This window comes from Ziziphus jujuba, chromosome 9 (assembly GCF_031755915.1).
Source record: "Ziziphus jujuba cultivar Dongzao chromosome 9, ASM3175591v1".
Taxonomy (NCBI): Eukaryota; Viridiplantae; Streptophyta; class Magnoliopsida; order Rosales; family Rhamnaceae; genus Ziziphus; species Ziziphus jujuba.
The window spans coordinates 1,990,609-2,013,932 of NC_083387.1; the positions used below are offsets into that span (position 1 = coordinate 1,990,609).

At 32.6% G+C, this 23,324-nt stretch overlaps 5 protein-coding genes across 8 annotated transcripts; all 5 read left to right on the forward strand.

The window, feature by feature from the left end:
- Positions 1-1,027: 1,027 nt before the first annotated feature.
- Positions 1,028-3,428, forward strand: LOC107426252 (beta-glucosidase 11). Its single transcript, XM_025077689.3, is given in 7 exon segments — positions 1,028-1,450; positions 1,535-1,610; positions 1,704-1,740; positions 1,742-1,767; positions 1,903-1,990; positions 2,088-2,387; positions 2,983-3,428. Coding segments are annotated over 7 exon segments (1,068 nt in total). The 5' UTR covers positions 1,028-1,171; the 3' UTR covers positions 3,245-3,428.
- Positions 3,429-5,538: 2,110 nt separating this feature from the next.
- On the forward strand, positions 5,539-8,809 carry LOC107426253 (beta-glucosidase 11-like). The gene is made up of 13 exons (XM_048480936.2): positions 5,539-5,788; positions 5,872-5,935; positions 6,084-6,139; positions 6,252-6,327; positions 6,443-6,514; positions 6,657-6,744; positions 6,853-7,111; positions 7,196-7,311; positions 7,572-7,792; positions 7,884-7,909; positions 8,003-8,090; positions 8,207-8,297; positions 8,408-8,809. Exons 1-13 carry the CDS (start codon positions 5,645-5,647, stop codon positions 8,640-8,642), a joined length of 1,536 nt encoding a protein of 511 aa, XP_048336893.2. The 5' UTR covers positions 5,539-5,644; the 3' UTR covers positions 8,643-8,809.
- Positions 8,810-9,009: 200 nt separating this feature from the next.
- LOC132799150 (beta-glucosidase 11-like) lies at positions 9,010-12,842 on the forward strand. Of its 2 annotated transcripts, XM_048480921.2 has the most exons (13): positions 9,010-9,547; positions 9,636-9,699; positions 9,947-10,002; positions 10,086-10,161; positions 10,283-10,354; positions 10,515-10,602; positions 10,712-10,970; positions 11,123-11,238; positions 11,466-11,686; positions 11,800-11,825; positions 11,911-11,998; positions 12,107-12,197; positions 12,312-12,842. In XM_048480921.2, the coding sequence occupies exons 1-13, from the start codon at positions 9,416-9,418 to the stop codon at positions 12,547-12,549; spliced, it is 1,527 nt and encodes a 508-aa protein (XP_048336878.1). In that variant the 5' UTR covers positions 9,010-9,415; the 3' UTR covers positions 12,550-12,842. The 2 variants fall into 2 exon arrangements, with proteins under 2 accessions (XP_048336878.1, XP_060676273.1); XM_060820290.1 differs by lacking the exon at positions 9,636-9,699 and having other exon boundaries at positions 9,421-9,547.
- Positions 12,843-13,819: 977 nt separating this feature from the next.
- Positions 13,820-17,853, forward strand: LOC107426268 (beta-glucosidase 11). 2 transcript variants are annotated; one of them, XM_060820289.1, is made up of 14 exons: positions 13,820-13,974; positions 14,367-14,603; positions 14,723-14,786; positions 15,043-15,098; positions 15,253-15,328; positions 15,481-15,552; positions 15,710-15,797; positions 15,908-16,166; positions 16,306-16,421; positions 16,503-16,723; positions 16,843-16,868; positions 16,946-17,033; positions 17,149-17,239; positions 17,356-17,853. In XM_060820289.1, exons 2-14 carry the CDS (start codon positions 14,469-14,471, stop codon positions 17,588-17,590), a joined length of 1,527 nt encoding a protein of 508 aa, XP_060676272.1. In that variant the 5' UTR covers positions 13,820-13,974; positions 14,367-14,468; the 3' UTR covers positions 17,591-17,853. The 2 variants fall into 2 exon arrangements, with proteins under 2 accessions (XP_060676272.1, XP_015891874.2); XM_016036388.4 differs by having other exon boundaries at positions 13,846-14,603.
- A 1,739-nt stretch (positions 17,854-19,592) lies between these two features.
- Positions 19,593-23,265, forward strand: LOC107426300 (beta-glucosidase 11-like). Of its 2 annotated transcripts, XM_016036433.4 has the most exons (13): positions 19,599-19,976; positions 20,103-20,169; positions 20,333-20,388; positions 20,608-20,683; positions 20,796-20,867; positions 20,964-21,051; positions 21,143-21,401; positions 21,598-21,713; positions 21,858-22,078; positions 22,222-22,244; positions 22,364-22,451; positions 22,648-22,738; positions 22,901-23,265. In XM_016036433.4, the coding sequence occupies exons 1-13, from the start codon at positions 19,848-19,850 to the stop codon at positions 23,136-23,138; spliced, it is 1,524 nt and encodes a 507-aa protein (XP_015891919.3). In that variant the 5' UTR covers positions 19,599-19,847; the 3' UTR covers positions 23,139-23,265. The 2 variants fall into 2 exon arrangements, with proteins under 2 accessions (XP_060676274.1, XP_015891919.3); XM_060820291.1 differs by lacking the exon at positions 22,222-22,244 and having other exon boundaries at positions 19,593-19,976; positions 21,858-22,131.
- The last annotated feature ends 59 nt before the right edge of the window (positions 23,266-23,324 follow it).

Here is a 23,324-nt window from a genome sequence, read left to right on the forward strand (position 1 = left end):
TTTTTATTATCTATTTTAGAGTTTTTAGAATTTTTTAGTAATATTTACAACTTCGTTTAGCTTACTAATTAATCTAATATCATATTTTAATTTGTTTAGGAGCATCTTGGGTTACAAAACAAAGTTTACCTCCACCTAATTGATATATGATTACTTGGTAAGTTTGTTGTTAATTCCAAATCATCAATTATCTTTTACGTTAGATAATATTTTAGTAATACACTTAAACTTAATGTTTATTGATTGCTAATGCTTTACATTTAATGCTTAATGTTTAATGTTTATTTATAATTTTAATGTTTGTTGAAGGATGAATGGAATTTGGTTTATTGAGGTAGTGAGCTTGTGGTTGCTGCTGGTGGCTTTTCATGCAATGGAGAATGTGGAAGAAAACAATATTTAAACTAATTTTTATTTTTATGGATTATTAGTTTATTTAATTATAAGTTTATTTTAAAATTTTAGATTTCAAATATGGGTTGTATTTTATTTTGTAGCTAATAATGGTTGTAGACTTGTTATATACTTTATTTGTTGATGTATGGTTTATAATTGGGTGGTGGTAGTAGTAGATTTGTATTATAGTTGTATGATTATGTGTTGTATTATTTAATATGTTTGATGCTTAATAATTAACTTATTTGGTATTTTTGTTTAGGTGGATGGATGTATGTTAAAATTATTTAATTTAAAGAATAATTTGAAAAGAATATCTAATTTAAAATATAGATTGATGATTAAAAAGGTGTAAAATTTTTTTTATACAATTTTGGTCCAAAAAATACCAAATTCGAAATATATATATATATATATATATACAATTTGGGCCGAGGCCCAACACGAAGCCCAGACCGGCCCAACCCGCAAACCCAACCCAAACCGATCAAGTATGGTCGGTTCGGTTCGGTTCGGTTTTTGTATTGGGTTCGGTTCGGTTCGGTTATGTAACCAACCCAAACCGAATTGGTCGGTTAGGTTTAAAAAAACCCCAAAAACCGAACCAATCCGCACCGAGCCCACCCCTAGTTTTTTCTATATAATCCAAATTCAAAACAATACTTATAATCTTAAATTTAGTAAATTGAGGTAGCTGAAAGTATATATTTGTTTTGTTAATTTGGATCGTATTCCAACAAAAAGCCACAAATTGTTATCAGCCACAAATACAAAAATGATAATTAGTTATAACATAATATATATATGTGTGTGTGTGATGTCCATCACACAGCTACATAATAAGGTATTTGAATTTGGGCACGGAAAATACTATTACAAAAAGCTCTATAGACAAAGAACTCTCCTCCCAATCTCCATTGAAATGTCAAACCACTGGTTCTTGAAACTTACTATGATAAGTTTAGCAGGAGTAGGACTTTGCCGTGGTGGTAAATATAACAGGGATGACTTTCCAGCAAACTTTGTTTTTGGTTCTGGGACTTCTGCATATCAGGTTATTATTTCAAATTAAACCTTAATTTTGACCAACATATATTATCTCCAATTCTTGCTCGATTTTGGTGATGAGTTATTACAGGAAGATGTGCAACTCATGGTGGATACAGGGCTGGATGCTTTTAAATTTTCCATCTCATGGTCAAGACTTATTCCAAGTAGTATAGCTATACCAAGCCATCTGATACATATATAGCTTTTTGTATGCATGTCTTCTTTTTTATGCTTTGATACTTGATGTTATTTTTCAGAAGGAAGAGGACCAGTCAATCCAAAGGGTTTGCAATATTGCAATATTACAACTAATCTCCCATGGTTAAAACCAAATTTGCCTAGTAACTACATCTTATAGCTAGAAATTTTATTAACATTTCAATAGATATAATTTATTCTCCCATACCTGAAAATAGTGCTTCTAAAATACAGCTACATATTTTACTGGATGAGCAGGAATTCAACCACATATTACGTTACATCATAACGATCTTCCACAGACGCTTGATGACGAGTATGGTGGACGGGCCAATCACAAGATTGTGTATGTTCACTGAAAGGACTATATCATCGTTTTCTTTTCTTTATCTCCTTTTCTAAAATAAGTTGTAATTTTCATTATCTTTTACTGTGTATGAAAGTGGTAAAAAAAACTCTGGAGTTAATTGCCTATGCGAATGGAGGGGAGACTTCATAGCATATGCAGATGTGTGCTTTAGAGAATTTGGTGATAGGGTTTTGTATTGGACTACTGTAAATGAGGCTAATGTGTTTGCCTATGGAGGTTATGATGTAGGGGTTACACCACCCCAGAGATGTTCTCCTCCATTTGAATCACTGAACTGCACCAGAGGCAACTCCACATTAGAACCTCACCTAGTAGCTCATAATATCTTGCTGGCTCATGCATCAACCGTAAGCTTGTATAGGCAAAATATCAGGTAAAATACATATTTTCTACGTGCTAGTTTAATTAATATTGTCTATGCTACTCAATACTATGCTAATATCTTGATTTGAATGATTAAGAAAAACAAGCTTGTTGTCCTATATCCATGTTGATAAGGGCAATGTGGTGTCTGCTTATTAGTCCTTCTAGGTAGAAATTTGGAAACAAACGATTGTTGAGTTTGTGATGCAGAATAAGCAGCATGGATTCATCGGTTTTATTCTCTATACCTTCGCAACTATTCCTGTGACAGATTCTAAAGAAGACAAGATTGAAGTTCAGAGGCTCAATGATTTCTATTTTGGATGGTTGATAACAACTTTTTTTTCTTTCTCCCTTCTTATCTCAATTATATAATATTCATCTCAAATCTGTTTTGTAAGTTTAGACTCCTTGATTATCATGTAAACCAGGTTCAAACCTAATCAAATAGTTGTATTCAGTTTCTTAAACAATAATTTGTTTAATCAGGTCAATTGGAATCCCAAATTTCCATTCTCTTTGGTTGCTTTTATATTAATTTGGATTTTCTTTACTCTGTTTCTTTTCTTCCTTTTGATCAACTTGATGGGAATATTACATTACAGATTCTTAGATCCCCTGGTGTTTGGAGACTATCCCGAAACCATGAAAAGAAATGCAGGCTCAAGACTCGCAGCTTTCACAAATTATGAGTACAAACTGATAAAGGGTTCATTTGACTTCGTAGGGGTGTTATATTACAGCAATGCAACAGGAGAAGACAACCCTGAGAGTCTCGAGGTGCAACCACGAGATTTTAGTGCAGATGTTGCAGCAACCATAAACTGTATGCTTCATTTTCTTACACTTAAAAGTTTTACCATATAATATTGTTTAGATCTTCTCTACTAACAACTTGAGTTTTATGATTTGGGAAATGTTTGAGAAATTTTCTAGATCCGGGCTCATCAACATCTCCAGTAAGATTTGAAATTTGATTTTATTTTTGCTAGCTGGCTACTTGTATTAGTTGATGACACTACTGCTAATATTAACAATATCTCTTTCTTTATTTTTATTTTATTTTATTTGATTCAATTTTCTATTGCACCATGGGGTCTGAGAAGCTTGCTAGAGTATATCAAGGAAGTTTATGGCAACCCTTCCATATACATCTATGAAAATGGTCTGTTCTTCCTTCTACTACATTATATACAGAGTAGATCCATACTGGGTTTTGTTTATCCAAATTGATCTTTTAATAAAATTAATTTAATATATTTTCTAAGAAATGGATCAAATACGAGAGGGTATTTTGCATGGTCCTTCCTAGATATAGTGGAGTTGTTTGGTGGGAATGAGGTGAGCTTTGGCCTATACTATGTTGATTTGGATGATCCAGACTTGAAAAGATATCCCAAGCTCTCTGCAATTTGGTACTCTAATTTCTTGAAGGGGAAGAAACTTCTCTTTAGATGCAGCAGTAAATGAAGTCGCAAAGCCATACTATCTTTCTCATTCACTCATCTAAAATACGTATGTGGCAACATAATGTGATGACTCATTTCACTCATTTTTCTTCCACTTCTTAAATTTTTCTTAAAAAATATCAAATATTATAAATGTTAGATTTTAAATTTAAAAATTTAATTCTTATTATTTTGCCTCTAAAGGATAGAAGCTTTTTATTAAAAAAAATTTTAATTAGAGAATAAATAAACAGATTTAGTTTGAAGCTTTTTTTTTTTTTTTTTTTTTAAAAAAAGAGAAAGATTTAGCTCTATTTTTCAAATTGTTAATATGTTTAGAAAAAAGCAAATGGAACTTCGTACGCAATAGTTAATCTCTAGCTCGTGTCATTAGTTAAATACTAATTAACTTAATTAGGAACATCACAAACACAGAGTCTAGTCGGCTTGTTGCCAGAACTCGGAACTAAGTCTAATTTATCCAACCAAGAAATTAAAAAATATTCTTAGTTGGGTTTTTGCATTCCTAATTAATTACATATGGTACTCTACCAATTAACCTTCAGATTTCAAATCCAAAAGCAACTCCTGCATGTAGTCAGAAAAAATAATAATAAATAAGAAGATAAAAAAATTAAAAAAAAAAAAAAAAAGGGCCAGTCCTGCATGCAATTTAACAGGTTGTCCTTGCGGCGAGGAACAGAAAATGTTCCATAATTAAATATGCCTGCATAATAAAGTCCACGACAGACAAGAGTGCATTTCCTAAAACAACACGTACATACATATAAAATAGCAATGATTGATGATAATTTAGATTTTCTGATTCAAGTTTGGTACTAAAATTCTTCCTTCTTTAAAAAAAATAAATAACAATTAAAATAAAATAACATAAAACCAACCAAAAAAAAAAAAAAAAACCAATAATCACGTTCGCATGAATGCACCCTATTCATTGCACGATTGAAAACTTTAGTCTAAGCGATTTTCAAGCTTTATGGCTCATACAAATGAACAAAAAAACCAAAAAAAAAAAAAAAAAACTGATCATTATAGATACAATTTGTGACATTAATATATTTCAGCTTTTTTTTTTTTTTTTTTGGTTATATCCTTACAGGATCTCTCTTTTCAAATTATTTTTACTCTATTGTTAAATAAAGTTGACTTAATTATTAAATTATTTATGTCTATAATTGATTAGTTGTGAATTTAAAACATCAAAATAAAAGATAAAACTATTGTAAATAAAAAAAAAAAATTATCTTTACCTTGTCGTTACCAATTGGCTTTTCGATGTATAAAGGGCAACCATTTTTAATTCTAAAAAAAAAATGTTAAAAAACCAATCACTTTGTGACGAATATATAACACTGAAACACTGCAACTAATATATTTAGTAAAAAAAGAAAAAGAACCTACTAATGCCACCTCATAACCCCAGCATACCAACTCAACAATATGTTGTTATAACAGATGTCTGACCAAAGATGTCTATAAATTTATGATCGTGCGACATGTCATGCTGACATTACTGCTACGTTTTATTTTTAATTTTTTCATCTTTTTTATCATTTATAATATTTCTCCATTCTTCTAAGAGTTATGAATCCAAAACATTCCATTTATATGTGTGAGTGATTTGGTAATGGAGTCAACATTACTTTAACTGTTGCATTTTACTCGTGTTGCAAGTTGTAACAGGTAGATAGATTCTTCTAAGTACAGACAGATATTCTTCTTTTTTTTTTTTGGTTTCTTTTTTCTTTGTTACTTCTCTAAGTCACATACACAGACTCTCTTTCCCATCTCCATCAGAATGTCAAGCCCCTCGTTCTTGCAGCTTCTTGTGGTAAGTTTAGCAATAGCAGGAGGAATAGTAGGAGTCTGCAATGGTGGTAAATATAGCAGAGATGACTTTCCGACTAACTTCATTTTTGGTTCCGGAACCTCTGCTTATCAGGTGTATTTATTTACTCTAATACTATTATATTTAACATCTTGATTATCTGAGAAATTAAGACTGAAATGTTTATAACATGAAAGGTGGAGGGAGCAGCAATGGAAGATGGGAGAACACCAAGCATCTGGGATACCTTCACTCATGCTGGTCTCTGTTTACTTCAGCTAGCTAGCTTCATGAGTGTTAATGAAAAATGATTAATTACTCTTAATTACATTAACAAACTTATTAATGCGAGAAATGGGTCAGAGAATTAAAAGACTAAAAAAAAAAACTTTCCTATTTGGGATTTCAGGCGGTGCCGGGGGAGCCACTGGAGACATAGCTTGTGATCACTATCATAAATATAAGGTATTTCAATGTACATGAATGAATAAAGATAATGACATTGATATTTTTAAACATAAAATATAAAATATATATATTTATATAAATAAAGTTTAATTTGCAACTAATACTGCAGGAGGATGTACAACTCATGGCTAACATAGGCCTGGAGGCCTATAGATTTTCCATTTCATGGTCAAGACTCATCCCAAGTATGTTAGCTTATCATTAGCTCATATAATTTGTAACACAATAAAAAATAGAACACAAACTATCGATTGATTGTTCTGGTTACATTTTCCATGATGTTATCTTCAAATTTTCCAGATGGAAGAGGTCCTGTCAGCCCAAAGGGCTTACAATTCTACAACAGTCTTATCAATGAACTGCTCAGTCATGGTTGAATTCCACCTTAATCAAAGCTAAAATATATAGTTTGTTTAATCAATTAGCATTTTTCTTTAAAGTACTTTTTAATATCACTAACCAAAAGTTGCCTGTATATACACAATATTTGTGTCGTTGTTTCTTCATGGAGCAGGAATTCAACCACATGTTGCATTATTCAATTTTGATCTACCACAGGCACTTGAAGATAAGTATGGAGGATGGATTAGACGAAAAATTGTGTAATGTGCCTAAATTTATTCAACTTTTTGATCTTCCACTTGTTGCATTGTTCTTGAGTATAGTTCCCAGTCCATTAATGGTAAATTATATGTGGATCTGTGTCACAGGAAAGACTTCACTGTGTATGCAGATGTGTGCTTCAGAGAGTTTGGTGATAGAGTTCAGTATTGGAGTACTGTGAATGAGCCAAATGTGTATGCTCTGGGAGGTTATGATGCAGGAGATACACCGCCTCAACGATGCTCGCCTCCGTTTGGAAAGGTAAACTGCACCAGAGGCAATTCCTCTACCGAACCATACTTAGCAGCTCATCATATCTTGTTGGCTCATGCATCGGCTGTAAGATTGTATAGGGAAAAATATCAGGTATTCTTCAACTCAGAATCATATACTTTTAATTATGAGAAAACTAACTAGTATAATGGAACATTTTAATTTGCCATGAAACAGGAAAAGCAACGTGGATTTATAGGGCTATGCATCTATGCGTTTTTGTACATTCCTCTTACAGACTCAAAAGAAGATGCCTTGGCAACTCAACGTGCCAATGATTTCCTTATTGGCTGGTAATTAAACTACGTCTCTGTCTTAGCCATCATCTTTGGTTTTTTCTATATTGCTGTACCTTAACGTCTCTGATTTTTTTTTTTTTTTTTTTCCAAAAAAAGGGATACTTGTTACTTATTACAAGTTCTACTATATCTTTTAGCAGGTTAAAGTGCCAACTATTATTCCATTTGATGATATTGTCCAACATTTTAGCTATGTGATTTTTGGTGAATGAACATATATATAGCTTATGTATTGACTATCATTTTTATTGCAGGTTTCTTGATCCACTGGTGTTCGGAGAGTATCCCCGAATAATGAAGGAAAATGCAGGCTCCAGAATTCCAAGATTCACAAAAGCAGAGTCCAAAATAGTTAAGGGTGCATTTGATTTTATAGGAGTAAATCATTATATGGCTATGCATGTTGGTGACAACTCTAGCAACATGGCATTAGAACATAGAGACTACTTAGCAGACTCAGCAACAACACCAGTTGGTACGCGAATTACATATATGATATTACAATTATAGTAATAAAAGTACCTTTCCACTTTGCAATGAATATACAACTTTTCTTTTTTTGGCAGATACAAAACGTTTGATGAGCTTGGAGGTAAGAGTTAGAAAAATTGATTGCGATATCAAGTTTACATTGGTCAGTTGTTCAGTTCAGTGTATGGCTAATGAATTAGCATTGTTGATTCAGGTTTTCATTACACCTTGGACTCTAGAAGGAGTGCTCAAGTATTTGAAGGAAGTTTATGGGAATCCACCTATATTTATTTATGAGAATGGTCTTTTTCACTTTCTCTTTCTGTATTTTGTATGAGAATTCAATCATGAAATCAACATGACTTTATTCTCCTCTGAAAGGAAAAAAGTATAAGTAAGATGGCATGGCTTTTTTCAGGTCAACGAATGCTACACAATTCATCACTAGAGGATACACCGAGGGTGAAATATATGGAAGCTTATATCGAAGGTCTGTTGAACGCATTGAGGTATGCATTCATTTTGCTTTGTCTAAACTTAGACACTCATTTTGTCAGATTACAAAGCTTTGAGTTGGTGAATTTTTCATTTTTGTTATATTTTTGAATGTTTTGAATAGGAGTGGATCGGACACAAGAGGGTATTTCACATGGTCATTCTTAGATGCATTTGAGCTACTTGATGGCTATAAGTCCAGCTATGGGTTACACTACGTTGATATGGAGGATCCAGAAATGAAAAGATACCCAAAACTCTCCGCTCATTGGTATTCTGACTTCTTAAAGGGTAAAACCGTTGGTTCAGGATCAAAAGGACTTGTATCAGTTACTCCCAAGTTGGTCTCCTTCCAGTAATTAAGTTTAGTGTATAATGTAAAAGTATTGTGGTGGTATTTTGTTGAAAGACTTCAGAAAAACAGAGTCCATCTTCTTTTTGCTATGGAAACCAAAGTTCAGAGCTGAGTGTTATTTCTATATATTGACTTTAAATAAATAAGATTCAACAATGAGATTTTAAATTAGTGCGTTCAGTCTTACTAATTTTGCCCAAAATATTGGGATATTTTTTTAACTTGGTAAATACTCGTATAAATAATATAAATCCTAATTAGGAAAATTAAAAAAAACAGAGTCAACTCTGCTTGTTGCTTTGGGATTTCTTCGGTAATGTCTATAAGTCTGTATCTGACTTTATACCATGCTTATAGCACATATATTTTGAGCTTTTTTGAAGATCAGAGGAGGAATACTAGCTTGTAGGTTTTCAATCTTTGATAGCTTTGAACCGAATATTTTATTCTACTTCCTTATCGTGTTTGTCGTTAAAAGGCGCTTCTTGTTTTAAAAATTTAAGCCAGTTGTTTCCTAACTCCCAAAAAACAAAAAACAAAAAAAAAAAAAATGAATGATAAAAAAACCAACAGTAGCGTCGTCACAAATATATTAATTCTTTTCTTTAATAGCGATTTCCACACCCACAAATAAACTAATACTAAAATATGGAGATCTTCCACTTTCAGATACAAAGAAAAACTCACCCAAAAAAAAAAAAAAAAAAAGAAAAAAAAAAGAGCTAATCTTGAAGAAAAAACCTCCACAGGCACAAACTCACCTCCCCATCTGCATCAATGTCAAACTTTTTGTTCATCCAGCTGCTTTTGATAAGCTTGGCAGGACTTGGAGTCTGCAATGGCGAAAAATACAGCAGGGATGATTTTCCGCCTAACTTCGTTTTTGGTTCAGGAACCTCTGCTTACCAGGTATATTTTTAACCAAAAAATAATTTAATACTTTTAATTATATACTAGAATTAGATAAAGAAGACTGAAATGCGTATGATTATGGAAGGTGGAGGGAGCAACAAACGAAGATGGCAGAACGCCAAGCATCTGGGATACATTCGCTCATGCTGGTCTCTGTTTTTTTTTTCTTTCTTCATATTTCTTTTACATCAATATTTGATATATATATATATATATATTTTGGGGAGCTCATTAATCATCCAGTTCTGATTCGCTGTTGCTGATTTATTTCTTTTTTACCTTTTTCATATGTTATAATTATAAATGGTTGATGAAATGATTTATTAGTTTTAATTACTTGATTAATGAAGTTGTTTGATACAACAAATGGTCAACTTTCCCATTTTGGTTTTACAGGTCGTGCAGGCGGAGCCACCGGAGACATAGCTTGCGATCACTATAATAAATATAAGGTATTACCATGTAATTGATCTGTAAAATTCACAGACAAAAAAGAAAAAAAGTCAACCTTTTGATCCATCTAATCATACTGCAGGAGGATGTAAAACTCATGGCGGATATGGGCCTGGAGGCCTATAGATTTTCCATTTCATGGTCAAGACTCATCCCAAGTATGTTAATTTATCATTAACATTCATATTATTAACATAATGAAATTAAAAACACAAACGATATCAATTGGTTGTTGTTCCTGCTATATTTTTTCATGATGTTACTCTTTCAATTTTCCAGATGGAAGAGGTCCTGTCAATCCAAAGGGTTTACAATTCTACAACAATCTCATCAATGAACTGCTCAGCTATGGTTTAAACCCAGACTTCCACCTTGAATGAAGCTTAAATACTTTGCTTAATCAATTAGCATTTTCTGTTAAATAATTCTTCAATTGTAAAGTGGAAAACAGCACTTTAGAATCACTAACCAAAAACTACCTACTCGTGGTTGTTTTTTCTTCATGGAACAGGAATCCAACCACATGTTTCATTATTCAATTTTGATCTTCCACAAGCACTTGAAGATGAGTATGGAGGATGGGTTAGTCAAAAAATTGTGTATACACCTATACCTCTCTTTTCTAGTTTTATATATTAGTCATTGCTCAGGTAAATTTCGAGTCCAAATGCTAAATTAGGTGGAACTGTTTATATGTGAATATTGCAGGAGAGACTTCACAGTGTATGCGGATGTGTGCTTCAGAGAGTTTGGTGATAGAGTCCAGTATTGGAGTACAGTGAATGAGCCAAATGTGTATCTCATAGGAGGTTATGACGCAGGCGACACACCACCTCAAAGATGTTCTCCTCCGTTTGGAAAGATAAACTGCACCAGAGGCAATTCCTCTATCGAACCATATATGGCAGCTCATCATATCTTGTTGGCTCATGCATCAACTGTAAAGTTGTATAGGAAAAATTATCAGGTATTCTTGAACTTTTCCAATCAAGCCTGTTAAATTATTCTTGTATCTGTTTTTTATGGAACTCAACATTGTATAGTTTCAGTTATGAGAAAACTAACTGGTATTCTATAATGGAGAAAGGAAAATATTTGAGTTAATTTGTTATGAAACAGGAAAAGCAACATGGATTTATAGGGCTATGCATATATACGTTTTTTTACATTCCTTTCACAGACTCGAAAGAAGATGCCTTGGCAACTCAACGTGCCAATGATTTCCTTATTGGCTGGTAAACTACATCCCTAAGCCATCTTCTTTGATATGTTGTATATGGTTTTACTTGTTTTAATGTACGTCAAATTTTGTCCAACAAGGGATACTTATTTGTTAGCAGTTGAAACTCCAATTTTGATTCCATTTGTTGATATAATTTTATATTGTAGTACTGTATGTCTGATAAAATGAACACTTATAAATAAAGCTTTAGCTTCTTCTTCTTCCTTTTTTTTAATGCAGGTTTCTTGATCCATTGATATTTGGGGACTATCCACGTATAATGAAGGAAAATGCGGGTTCAAGAATTCCAAGCTTCACAAAAGCAGAGTCCAAACTGGTTAAGGGTGCATTTGATTTTATAGGAGTAATACATTATATGGCTATTCATGTCAGTGACAAATCTAGCAACTTGGCATTGAAACATAGAGACTACAATGCAGACTCAGCCACAACGCTAGTTGGTAAGCAAATTCACATTTATAATATTACAATTATAGCTGCTTGCTATAGATTTATTCTGAATCTTTCCACTTCTCAATGGGATATATAACTAGCTCATTTTTGGTTTTGGCAGATATAGATCTTTTGACGAGCTTGGAGGTGAGAGTTAGAAAAATTTATTGGCATGACAGGTTCACATTGGTCAGTTCAGTGTATGGCTAATGAATTAGCATTGTTGATTCAGGTTTCTATTACACCTTGGACTCTAGAAGGAGTGCTGGAGTATTTGAAACAAGTCTATGGGAATCCACCTATATTTATTTATGAGAATGGTCTTTCTCACTCCCTCTTTTTGTATTCTGTATTTGAATTCATTAATGTGGCTTTAATCTACTCTGAAAGCAACAAATAATATATAAAGATAGCATGATTATTTTCAGGTCAACGAATGCTACACAATTCATCAGTAGAGGACACACCAAGGGTGAAATACATGGAAGCTTATATTGAGGGCGTGTTGAATGCAATGAGGTATGCACTCTATGTCTTTGATTTGTCGACTAACTTAGACACCCATTTGTGACATTACAAACCGTTTAATTAGTTGCTCAATTTTCAATTTTGGTATTCTTAATGTTTTGAAAGGAATGGATCAAACACAAGAGGGTATTTCACATGGTCATTTTTAGATGCGTTCGAGTTATTTGATGCCTTTGAGTCCAGCTTTGGTTTATACTACGTTGATATAGAGGATCCTGACTTGAAAAGATACCCCAAACTCTCTGCTCATTGGTATTCTGACTTCTTAAAGGGTAAAACTGTTGGTTCAGATCCAGAAGGACTAGGTGAATTTGATAGAAATGTATTGTTTACTTCCAAGTGAGTCTCTATACGGCAAGTTGGTGTATGCTGTATAGTATTGTAAAAATAACAAGCTGGTACTTTTGTGATATATACGGTTCGATTGTGTACTAAAATAACAGAGTAGTTTAGCATTAGTTTCATCTTTATGGATTGAAAATTAGAAAATAAGGATGTATAACAAGTTGGAAAATTCATGTTGCCAAGAAATTTGATTGGTGGAGGAATTTCTGCAAAACAGACAGAGAAAAAAAGAGCCTCGTGATCATTGTTGACAGTTCAAGCATGTAATTATATTTTGCATTGTTTGGTCAATTTGTCTGGTGCCGTATTATTTCAGCTTGTCCTATTTTTTTCTTTTCAAAGTTTTCTTTTGGGATGACGTAAAGAAGAAAAAATTTCCATATTCGTTGTCATAATACACTCTAGCTGCATAAAAAAAGATAAACCCTGTAAGATAAAAGGATTTGAAAAGTCAATAACATTACCAACCAAAATGAAAATAACGTTGAAAAAAAAATTGAAGATTTTGATATTATTGTCTTCTTCAATGGAGATTATTCAAAGAAGTGCAACTGATGGATCAATGACCAATCGACTTTGTTCAATGAATTCAAGATCATCTTACAAGTTCTGATATGTCCAAATCTGAACCAATAAAAGATCCATTTTTTTTTTTTTTATTCGTGTGGCATGGCTGACATATACAACGAAAATTTGTCTTATAAAGGCCTTCACCATGGACGACCCAATTTGAGAATTGCTTTTCTTGATCTTGAAATGGATCGGAAAATTGGGCTATTCTAAGATCAGCCGGAGAGAGGAGAGAAATCAAACCAAACTAAGATTTGATTTGTTGTCTTCTAGCTATCTGACATACAAACACGTTAATCATTATTTATTAAGCACTCAGAATCCGCCATCAGAGCACATTGGTATGCAATTCACAAGCTATCTTTTGGTTAGAACACTTTGATATATGTTAATATATTAATATTAATATATTAATATACATATAATTATTTAATTAATTAACATATTAATATAACATAAAAATGGATAAGTAAACTTTTAAAAAGGTTAAGTTATATTTAAATGTAAATTAATTAAATAATAATATGATATATATATATATATATTTAGTATATATATTAATAAATTAAACCGTGTCTATAATATTAATACTAACATTTAAACCTCTATTGATTTTTGATTAATTTTATTATTTTTACAAAAAATAATATATTTAAATGTAAAATAAAAAAATTGAAAAAAAAAAGGCCTAAGCAGCCCAAAATTCCAGGACCAGCCTGAGTTTTATATAAGAGAGTTTGTGCGGTGAGGGCTGCGTTTTGCTGTATCCTTTATGTAATAAAAACAGAAAACTGCCAGCTTGTTCACATTGGGAACACCAAATTCACCAAAGTATACCACAAGTTCAAAAAAGGTATTATATATATCTGTTAAACACTACCAATGATTAATTTTTTTTTTTTTAATTTTTTGTGATAAACAAAACAAAGTTATTTGACCATTATGGAGTATTTATTGTTTTCTCCTAGACAACTTATTGCCGTCTCAGTTGATACTTCTTTTTATCAAATCGATAAAACATTTCAAATCACCGAATGATTGAAAAAACAAAAAACAAAAAAATCGGTATGACATTTTTTTATGATTATAAATTTCATTTGCATGAGATAAGTGTAAAATGTATATTTTTATTCGTTTGGATCTTATGTTCCAAATTCCAACATATACCTGAAATGTTTTCAGCAGCACAAATATAATAATAATAAAAATTATTAATAATATATGGTATTGCTGACAATCCCACAGCAAACAAGTTGTTTCAAATTGAGCACAACAAATATTGTATATTATTTATATATAAGAAGCTCCAGATGAGATCCTAACACTTCTGCCCCAAGCTCCACCCAAATGTCAAACCCTTGGTTCCTCAAACTTGTTGGGATAAGTTTAGCACTAGTTGTGGAAATTTGCAGTGGTGACAAATATAGCAGGAATGACTTTCCGTCTGACTTTGTTTTTGGTTCTGGCACCTCTGCTTATCAGGTTAGTTCAAATCCCAAGTTATACATACATATATATATATATATATACACCGATATACAGATGTGTATATATGTATATAAGAAAGAAAGAGAAGACTGATATGTATAAGTGAATTTAAGGTGGAGGGAGCAGCAAACGAAGATGGAAGAACACCAAGCATTTGGGATACCTTCGCTCATGCTGGTCTCTCTGTTTTTATTTTCCTTTCATTTTCTTCCTTTTCATTTTACAATTTACTAACCAGTTTATTGTTAATTGTGATTTTCTCGCCAATTAGTATTTTTTATTTTTTATCCTTTTCCCATTTGCATTGTTATAACCTATTACATGGTTAGGTGTTGAAGAAAAATGATTAGTTTACTTTGTTAATTTCAAACAAAAGTATCGAAATTGAAGCTCCAATATATAGTACTTAAATTTCTAATGCTAAACCTCTCAGGGAATGTGCACGGAGCGACCGGGGATGTAGCTTGTGATCAATATCATAAGTATAAGGTATTTCCTTTGTATATATGATCAGGACCAGGTCAATCAGTCCTCTTTGTCTTTGTGGTTGTATGGTAATGGAAAAAACCAATAAAATATATTATATTCCATGGTATTTCCAACATACAAAAACTTTGATGGCTTTTTGATGCGACAACTACAGGAAGATGTTCAGCTCATGGCAGATATAGGCCTGGAAGCCTATAGATTTTCCATCTCATGGTCAAGACTCATCCCAAGTATGTTTCACTTAACACTAAACTCTTTTTTTATTTTTTCTTTTTTCTTTTTTTTTCTTTTTTATTTTTTAACAAAAAGTAAGAGATAACACAAAGAAACTATAATTGATTATTCTTGTTATATATGTTTTCCTTTGATGTTCCTTTTTCAGATGGCAGAGGACCTGTCAACCCAAAGGGACTGCAATACTACAACAATCTGATTAATGAACTTCTCAGCCATGGTTAACCCCAAATTTCCATCCCAAACTAAACAAGTGAAAAGTAGTTTGCTTAATTAGATAGCAATCTTATGCAAATTTTCACTTTCAAAGCCAGAAAGTATACAACTTTTCCGTTCTCTAAACCAAAAGATGCCCTCTTTATCTCTTCCTTATGCAGGAATCCAACCGCATGTTGCATTATCTAATTATGATCTTCCACAGACACTTGAAGATGAGTATGGAGGATGGATTAGTCGGGAAATTGTGTACGTATATGCCTCAACCTTTTTTTTTTTTTTTTTTTCTGGTTTTATTTGCTAATCAATGATTCAATATTGATCATAAATAGGGGCAAACTGTCCATTTGAGAATGCAGGAAAGACTTCAGCGTATACGCTGATGTGTGCTTTAGAGAGTTTGGGGATAGGGTCAAGTATTGGAGTACAGTGAATGAACCAAATGTGTTTGGCCAGGGAAGTTATGACTTTGGATTTCTGCCACCTCAACGATGTTCTCCTCCATTTGGAATGTTTAACTGCACAAGAGGCAATTCCTCAACTGAGCCATACATTGCAGTTCATCATATCTTGTTGGCTCATGCATCAGCTGTTAATCTCTATAGAAAAAAGTATCAGGTGTGCTTTGTATGTTTGTTTGGTCGAATTATGCTCTAATATATGTATATGTACAAATCGTTTTATATATATGGAATTCAGAAGCATATGGTGTTGTTACTCGTTATGCGTATGAGGAGGCAAATTTGTAATGAAACAGGAAAAGCAAAATGGATATGTAGGCCTCTGCATCTATTCGTTTTGGTATATTCCATACACAGACTCCAAGGAAGATGCCATTGCAACACAAAGAGCCAATGATTTCCTTCTTGGCTGGTAAACTATATCTTCTATGTCTTCTTTCACATCTTGTATATATATATATATATATATTCTTACATATCAATTCTGTTGCAGGGTTCTTGATCCCCTAGTGTACGGAGACTATCCCCAAATCATGAAGAAAAATGCAGGCTCAAGAATCCCAGCCTTCACTAAAGCCGAGGCCAAACTGGTTAAGGGTTCGTTTGACTTCATAGGAGTAATACATTACTCCTCTATATACGTTAAAGACAACCCCAACGGTTTGGTGGTACAACAGAGAGACTACACCGCAGACGCAGCAGTGACCTTCATTGGTATATATATTTTGAATTTACATCTTTTGTATTTACAAATAATTACAAACTTACTAACAAGTTTCCACCAAGCAATGAGAATTCATAACCCGCTCATTTTATTTTGTTTTTGGCTGCAGGACTATCGATCATGACAGAATTTAAGGTGAGAGTTTGAAACTTGATTAGATAGGGGCATTTTCAGTCATCAGTTCGGCCATAATTAGTGTTGTTCAATCACAGGTCTCTATTACTCCTTGGGCCCTAGAAGGAGTGCTGGGGTACTTAAAACAAGCTTATGGAAATCCACCAGTTTTCGTTTACGAAAATGGTCATTCTATTTTACTTTTTCTTTAATTTGCAATATAACTCTATCTTGAAATTAACAAGGCTTTTTAATCCTCTAAAAAGTAACAAACACTTAAAAGAGAGCATACCTTTTTCAGGTCTGAGAACACCACACAATTCATCGTTAGAAGACACACCAAGGGTGAAATACATGGAAGCATATCTAGAAGGTGTGCTCAATGCTTTGAGGTAAGCAATTCATAATCATACGCCCTGGCTTTATCTAACACAAACCCATTTGAGATACAAGCAATTCAATTGCTTTCCATATTTCAATTCTTCTTTTATATGTTTATTTTGAAAAGGAATGGATCAAACACAAGGGGATATTTTACATGGTCGTTGTTGGATGTGTTCGAGTTATTTGATGGCTATGATGCCGGCTATGGTTTATACTACGTTGACATGGAGGATCCAAACCTGAAAAGATATCCCAAGCTCTCTGCCCATTGGTACTCAGACTTCTTGAAGGGTAAAACAGTTGGTTCAGATCCAGAACGAGTTGGCGAGTTGAATCAGAATTATATCAGTTACTCCTAATAATAAGTCAGTAAGTCTTTGTTGGTGGCAGTGTTTTGCTTAGATATAACACAAATAAAGTAGAGTATGCTTGTTTGATATTGGGAAGCAGAATTAGTTCAAAAACAAGTACAATTGAGAATAAGGATATATACGGCATGAGAGATAATGTCGTAAAAGAGATTGCATATATGATATGATATATAGGAAAGTTGAGTGACAGTGAACTGAGCAGAGTAAAAAAGCCTCACCGCCTCAGCTAAAAATGATTTTTTTTAAACAAATTAATTGCCTCCTTCAATGTTAATGTTTTTTTTTTTTTTAATACAATATTAAATATTACATAAGTATATAATTTCACATGGTTCATCCTTTCCCAGCTCATCTAAAAATGATTAATTAATTCTCAGTCTTATCTGGAAAATTAATAAACAGAAATTGTTGCGAAGCCATATCGGGCCAATGGATATTCTGTTCTGTCCCACCAATGAAGCACTAACTTGTCACTATTAAATATTAAATCTAATTATTTGACCCTTGATAACTTTTCATCAACGAAAGCTTTCATTAATTTAGGATTATCAACACTATATGTAGATGTTGAAAAATTTGACCAATGGTGACACACATATGCCATTTGGTCATTTAAATGATTGTTCAAAAGGATTTTCTTTTTTTCTTTTTTTTTTACATGAAAATTTTAGAATAAAAAATTAATACATAATTATATGTTGCTTATTAATAATATGTTGCCTACTAATACTGGATACTTCTATTACATTACAATTTTAATAATTTTTTTAATATTCTTACAATATCCATTGATAAAATATCTTAAACGCCTCAGTCTTCTTCTCTACCATGGAATTTGCATCCTTTGCCATCTCAATCCTTAGCATCCTTTGACGGGAAGAGCAAAATAAATTTCTTTTTTGCCATGGATTTTGGGAGCAAAAGAAATTATTCTGACTCTTACTTTCTCAACCTTGGGAACTGTTGAAATTTCCAAAAATAAAAAATCCCAAAAATCTGTGGGACGAAAAAGATAAAACTGAAGCAGTTGTAAGCATCAAACCCTTGAACTGGGCTTTGGATACTGCCCTTAATTTTGCTTTGGGCAAGATTGAATATGGGAGAAGTGATGCCCTGGATGTAGTGAAGCAGTTGTCTTCGTCAAAGGAACCGTGTGTGGTCCTCTGGGAAACAATTCCTTAGTTCTAAGATAGAAATTTAAAGATCGTTATTGAAAGATCAAATGGTATGCTAGGGAGGCTAACAAGTTGGTGGATATGCTGGCTAAGTTTTGCGTTCTTAATTTGCAGAAAGATTTGTGCTTTTTTTTTTTTTTTTTAAATGCATAGGTGAGCTTCCTCCAATGATTTATGATATTTTGGCTATCGCTGAAGCGAGAGGTTGTGGCCTCCTTTTAATCCCCAATGAGGTTGTTTTTGGTTATTTAACCTAAATGTTTCTAACCACACAAAAAAATAACAAAAAATAAAACAAAAAAACAAAAACAAAAAAACAAAAGCAAAAACAAAAAACTTTTAATTTATTAAGGATATTTAGGAAAACTCAGGTTGCAGTGTATTTAGATTTTTAGTTTAATTTATTAATGGTAAAATAGATATAATTTATTGATGTATGTAATAAAAATATATTTCAATTTAAATATATATAAAAGATAATGTATTTAATAATTTTATAATTTTTACTGAACAATAATATTATTTGTCATATAACAAAACTCATATAAATATATAAATATAGAGCAATCAGTATATCATTCTTAAATATTACATACAATCATTCACCTTTACTTTTTCTTTTTTTAAGTTGCTTAATTTCTTACAAGTAACACACGTCTACTACACATGCCATTCACCTTCCCCAATAAATGAAAAAATAAAATTATATCATAACTATTTGGTTTTTGGACTTTTTTTAATCATTATAATAATTCATCCCTTATTTTAGTGTTTTTAGTATTATAAATTTATAATCTCGTTGAATAAGTTTACCAATTAAGCTACTATCAGTTTCACTATTTAGAATTTGGACTCCAGTATTGTGATGTGACTAATAACATAGAAATAAAAGATTCTATCTCAAGCAACATTTGAAAAATGAACGGCATCTAGATCTTGGGAAGTCAGGCGTGCAGCACCAATTTCAATAGTGGGACACAGTTGAAAGATAAACTGTATAGATTGCAGTGTATATATATTATTGCAATTCAATGTATGTATATGGTAGTTGGTAGGTCAGTGGCAGAAAAATGAGGAAGCCATACTTGTTGCTTGTTTTTATTCTAAATCAAACCCTATGGATATTGAGTGTCGATGCATTTAGCAGACAGGATTTCCCTCCAGGCTTTGTTTTTGGTGCAGGCACTTCGGCTAATCAGGTTATTATTGTTATTTTATTTTTTTCTTTTTCTAATTTTCTTGTTCCAAATAGAGCAAAACTGTGTAAGCCAAAATTAGTGGATATTAATTGTTAAATAATAATGTATATGTCAATGCCATGGAAGGTGGAAGGTGCAGCAAACGAAGATGGGAGGACTCCTAGCATCTGGGATAGCTCTTTTTCCACCATTGGTTAGTTTCTTCCTTTATCCTTCTTGTCACTGATCCTATACTGAGGCTGGTTATTCTAAACAAATTAAGCCAATCAATTATAATTGCCATTTAAATAATAACATCAAACTATTCCATGATTTCTCGTGGGTTTGAAACCTCTCTGTTTTTCACACAATTTCAGGAGAAGGATCTGGAGGCAACACGGAAGTAGCTTGTGATCAGTATCACAAATATAAGGTGCAGTCAAATATATATATATATATATATATATATAATTGAAATTAATTTCATTTGAATAAGGGGTGTTTTATTTGATTAAGGTTGATTATAACTGTAAGGTTTTCTATTATATGTTCTTTTCTGTGAAATACTATCTGCTAGCTTGATTATCTGAACAGGAAACCCATCTTCAAGAGAAATTTAGTCTTACTGTAAAACTAAACTAGAATTTTACAGGAAGATGTCCAACTCATGGTGGATACAGGTCTCGATGCTTATAAATTTTCCATCTCATGGTCAAGACTTATTCCAAGTATAACCACCAAGCTCAGCTTCTTATTTGTTCATAACTTATAATTTGCATGAATACATATGAATATATGTCATATTAATTTTTTCATGCTATAATGTTGACATTCTCTCAGATGGAAGAGGACCAGTCAATCCAAAGGGTTTGCAATATTACAACAATCTCATTAATGAACTAATCAGCCATGGTTGGGGCCTATTTTTCCTCATTAGTAAATAGATTTTTATTTAGCAGTTGACCAAATAGATTTGATAATTAATTGCCTTATGCATTGTATGACCAGGGATCCAACCACATATTACACTACACCATAACGATCTTCCACTGGCGCTTCAAGATGAGTACGGTGGATGGATTAGTCACAAGATTGTGTATGTTTTATTGCAATCATCCTTTTTCATTAAATTAAGATATTTGCGTAACATCAACTTCCTAAGTATAACCACATATGTGGGAATGCAGGGAAGACTTCACTGCATATGCAGATGTGTGCTTCAGAGAGTTTGGAGACAGAGTTTTGTACTGGAGTACAGTGAATGAGGCTAATATGTTTAGCTATGGAGGTTATGACGTAGCGTCAATGCCGCCTTTTCGATGCTCTCCTCCATTTGGATTAATGAACTGCTCTGCAGGCAATTCCACGACTGAACCTTACATGGTAGCTCATAACATCTTGTTGGCCCATGCATCAACTGTTAAACTGTACAGGCTTAAATATCAGGTAATTTCTTGTCCTGTTTCCATCTCAATATGAGCAAATTAAATCCCTCAAGATTCTCTGGCTTTTATCTCTGCTTGCCAATTCTTGAAGTTAGATCTCATTATTAAGTATTGACTTTCCTGTGTATGATACGCTTGAGCTACTTGGCACAATAGAAGTTTTGAACAAAATAGATACCATTTATTTGTTAATGCAGAATAAGCAGCATGGATTCATTGGTTTTATTCTCTATACCTTCGCTATTGATCCTGTGATAAAATCCAAAGAAGAAGAGACTGCAATTCAAAGAGTTTGTGATTTCTATTTTGGATGGTTGGTAACATATCCAAGAACTTTGCTTTCCACTTCCCATCTCATCTTTATGAATATCCCATTTTGGAATTAATAACTGGCAGTCCTTAGTGTAATTTCATATTTCCTTTTGAATTTCTTAGTGAGCATAACTGACTATTGCAGGTTTCTACACCCGCTGGTGTACGGAGATTATCCTGAAATCATGAAGAGAAATGCAGGATCACGAATTCCAGCATTCACAAATTATGAATCCAAACTGATTAAAGGTTCATTTGATTTTGTTGGGGTGTTATATTACAGCTATCTAACCATAAAAGACAACCCTGACAGTCTCAAAATGCAGTTAAGAGATTTTGATGCAGATATGGCTGCAATCTTAAACTGTATGAGCCTGTTTTACACTTTGCTTCATTACTTAAAAAGTTCCTTTATAACCGTACCACTTTAAATTTTCAGCTTATTGTTTTTGATCTACTAACATTAATTCAATTTCTATGATTTGGAAACTCTTGGAAAAATCTGATAGATCTTGGCCTAATAACATCATCGGTAAGGATTGAAATGTGGAGTTAACTAATTTGTTGCTAGTTGGTTTAATTAGTTGATGATGAGTAATGCTAATTAACCAACTTATCTTTTTTTTTTTTTTTGACTTTTAATGGTCTCAGTTCCCTGTTGAACCATGGGGTCTGACAAGCGTTCTAGAGTATATCAAGAAAGCTTATGGCAACCCTCCTGTATATATTTATGAAAATGGTCTGTGCCCTATGTACACTAAATAATTCTGTTTCTTTTTTTTTTCTCTCCTTGTGCAATGGATTGAATAGTCAATGACCTATAATTGGGCTTATTATATTCAAAATCATTTAGTTTGCAAAATTGCATTTCCTCTTTGTGTTTTTCCTTTGTGACTAATCTGTGGAAGTTGTATTTATTGGCATCTAATAATTAGGTCAGCGAACGTTACGTAATTCATCATTGGAAGACATTACAAGGGTAAACTACTTGCAGGGACACATTGGAGGAGTGTTGGAAGCCTTGAGGTATCTGCTATATGAAAATCTCCTAATTTTTCTTTCACAAATAATTAAGTCTATTAATTAAGTTAATTAGTGTTTGACTTAATGAACATATCCTGCTTTTTTTTTTTGCCCTTTTTGTGGGTTCTATTTTGAAATATTTTTTTATATTAAATATTTTGAAAGACATGGATCAAATACAAGAGGGTATTTCGCATGGTCCTTCCTGGATGTGCTGGAGTTATTTGGTGGCTACAACTTAAGCTTCGGTCTATACTATGTTGATATGGATGATCCAAATCTTAAAAGATACCCCAAGCAATCTGCACTTTGGTATTCTAGTTTCTTGAAGGGAGAAAACATCACTGGTTTGGATGAAGTGGAAAAAGTATCATCACTTTCTTATGCTCAGTCTTCTAAATGATTGGTTACAACTTTCATAATTTATACAATATTTTATAGGATGACCATGGTGGTGGTAATTTTGTATTTGGCACACCTGCAGTATGTTGTATTTACTAATTTATTTAATGGTTAATTGCATTTTGTTATTTTAAATTCTCAAAATTGTGATATTTAGGTTTTTAATTTTAAATTGTGACATATCAAT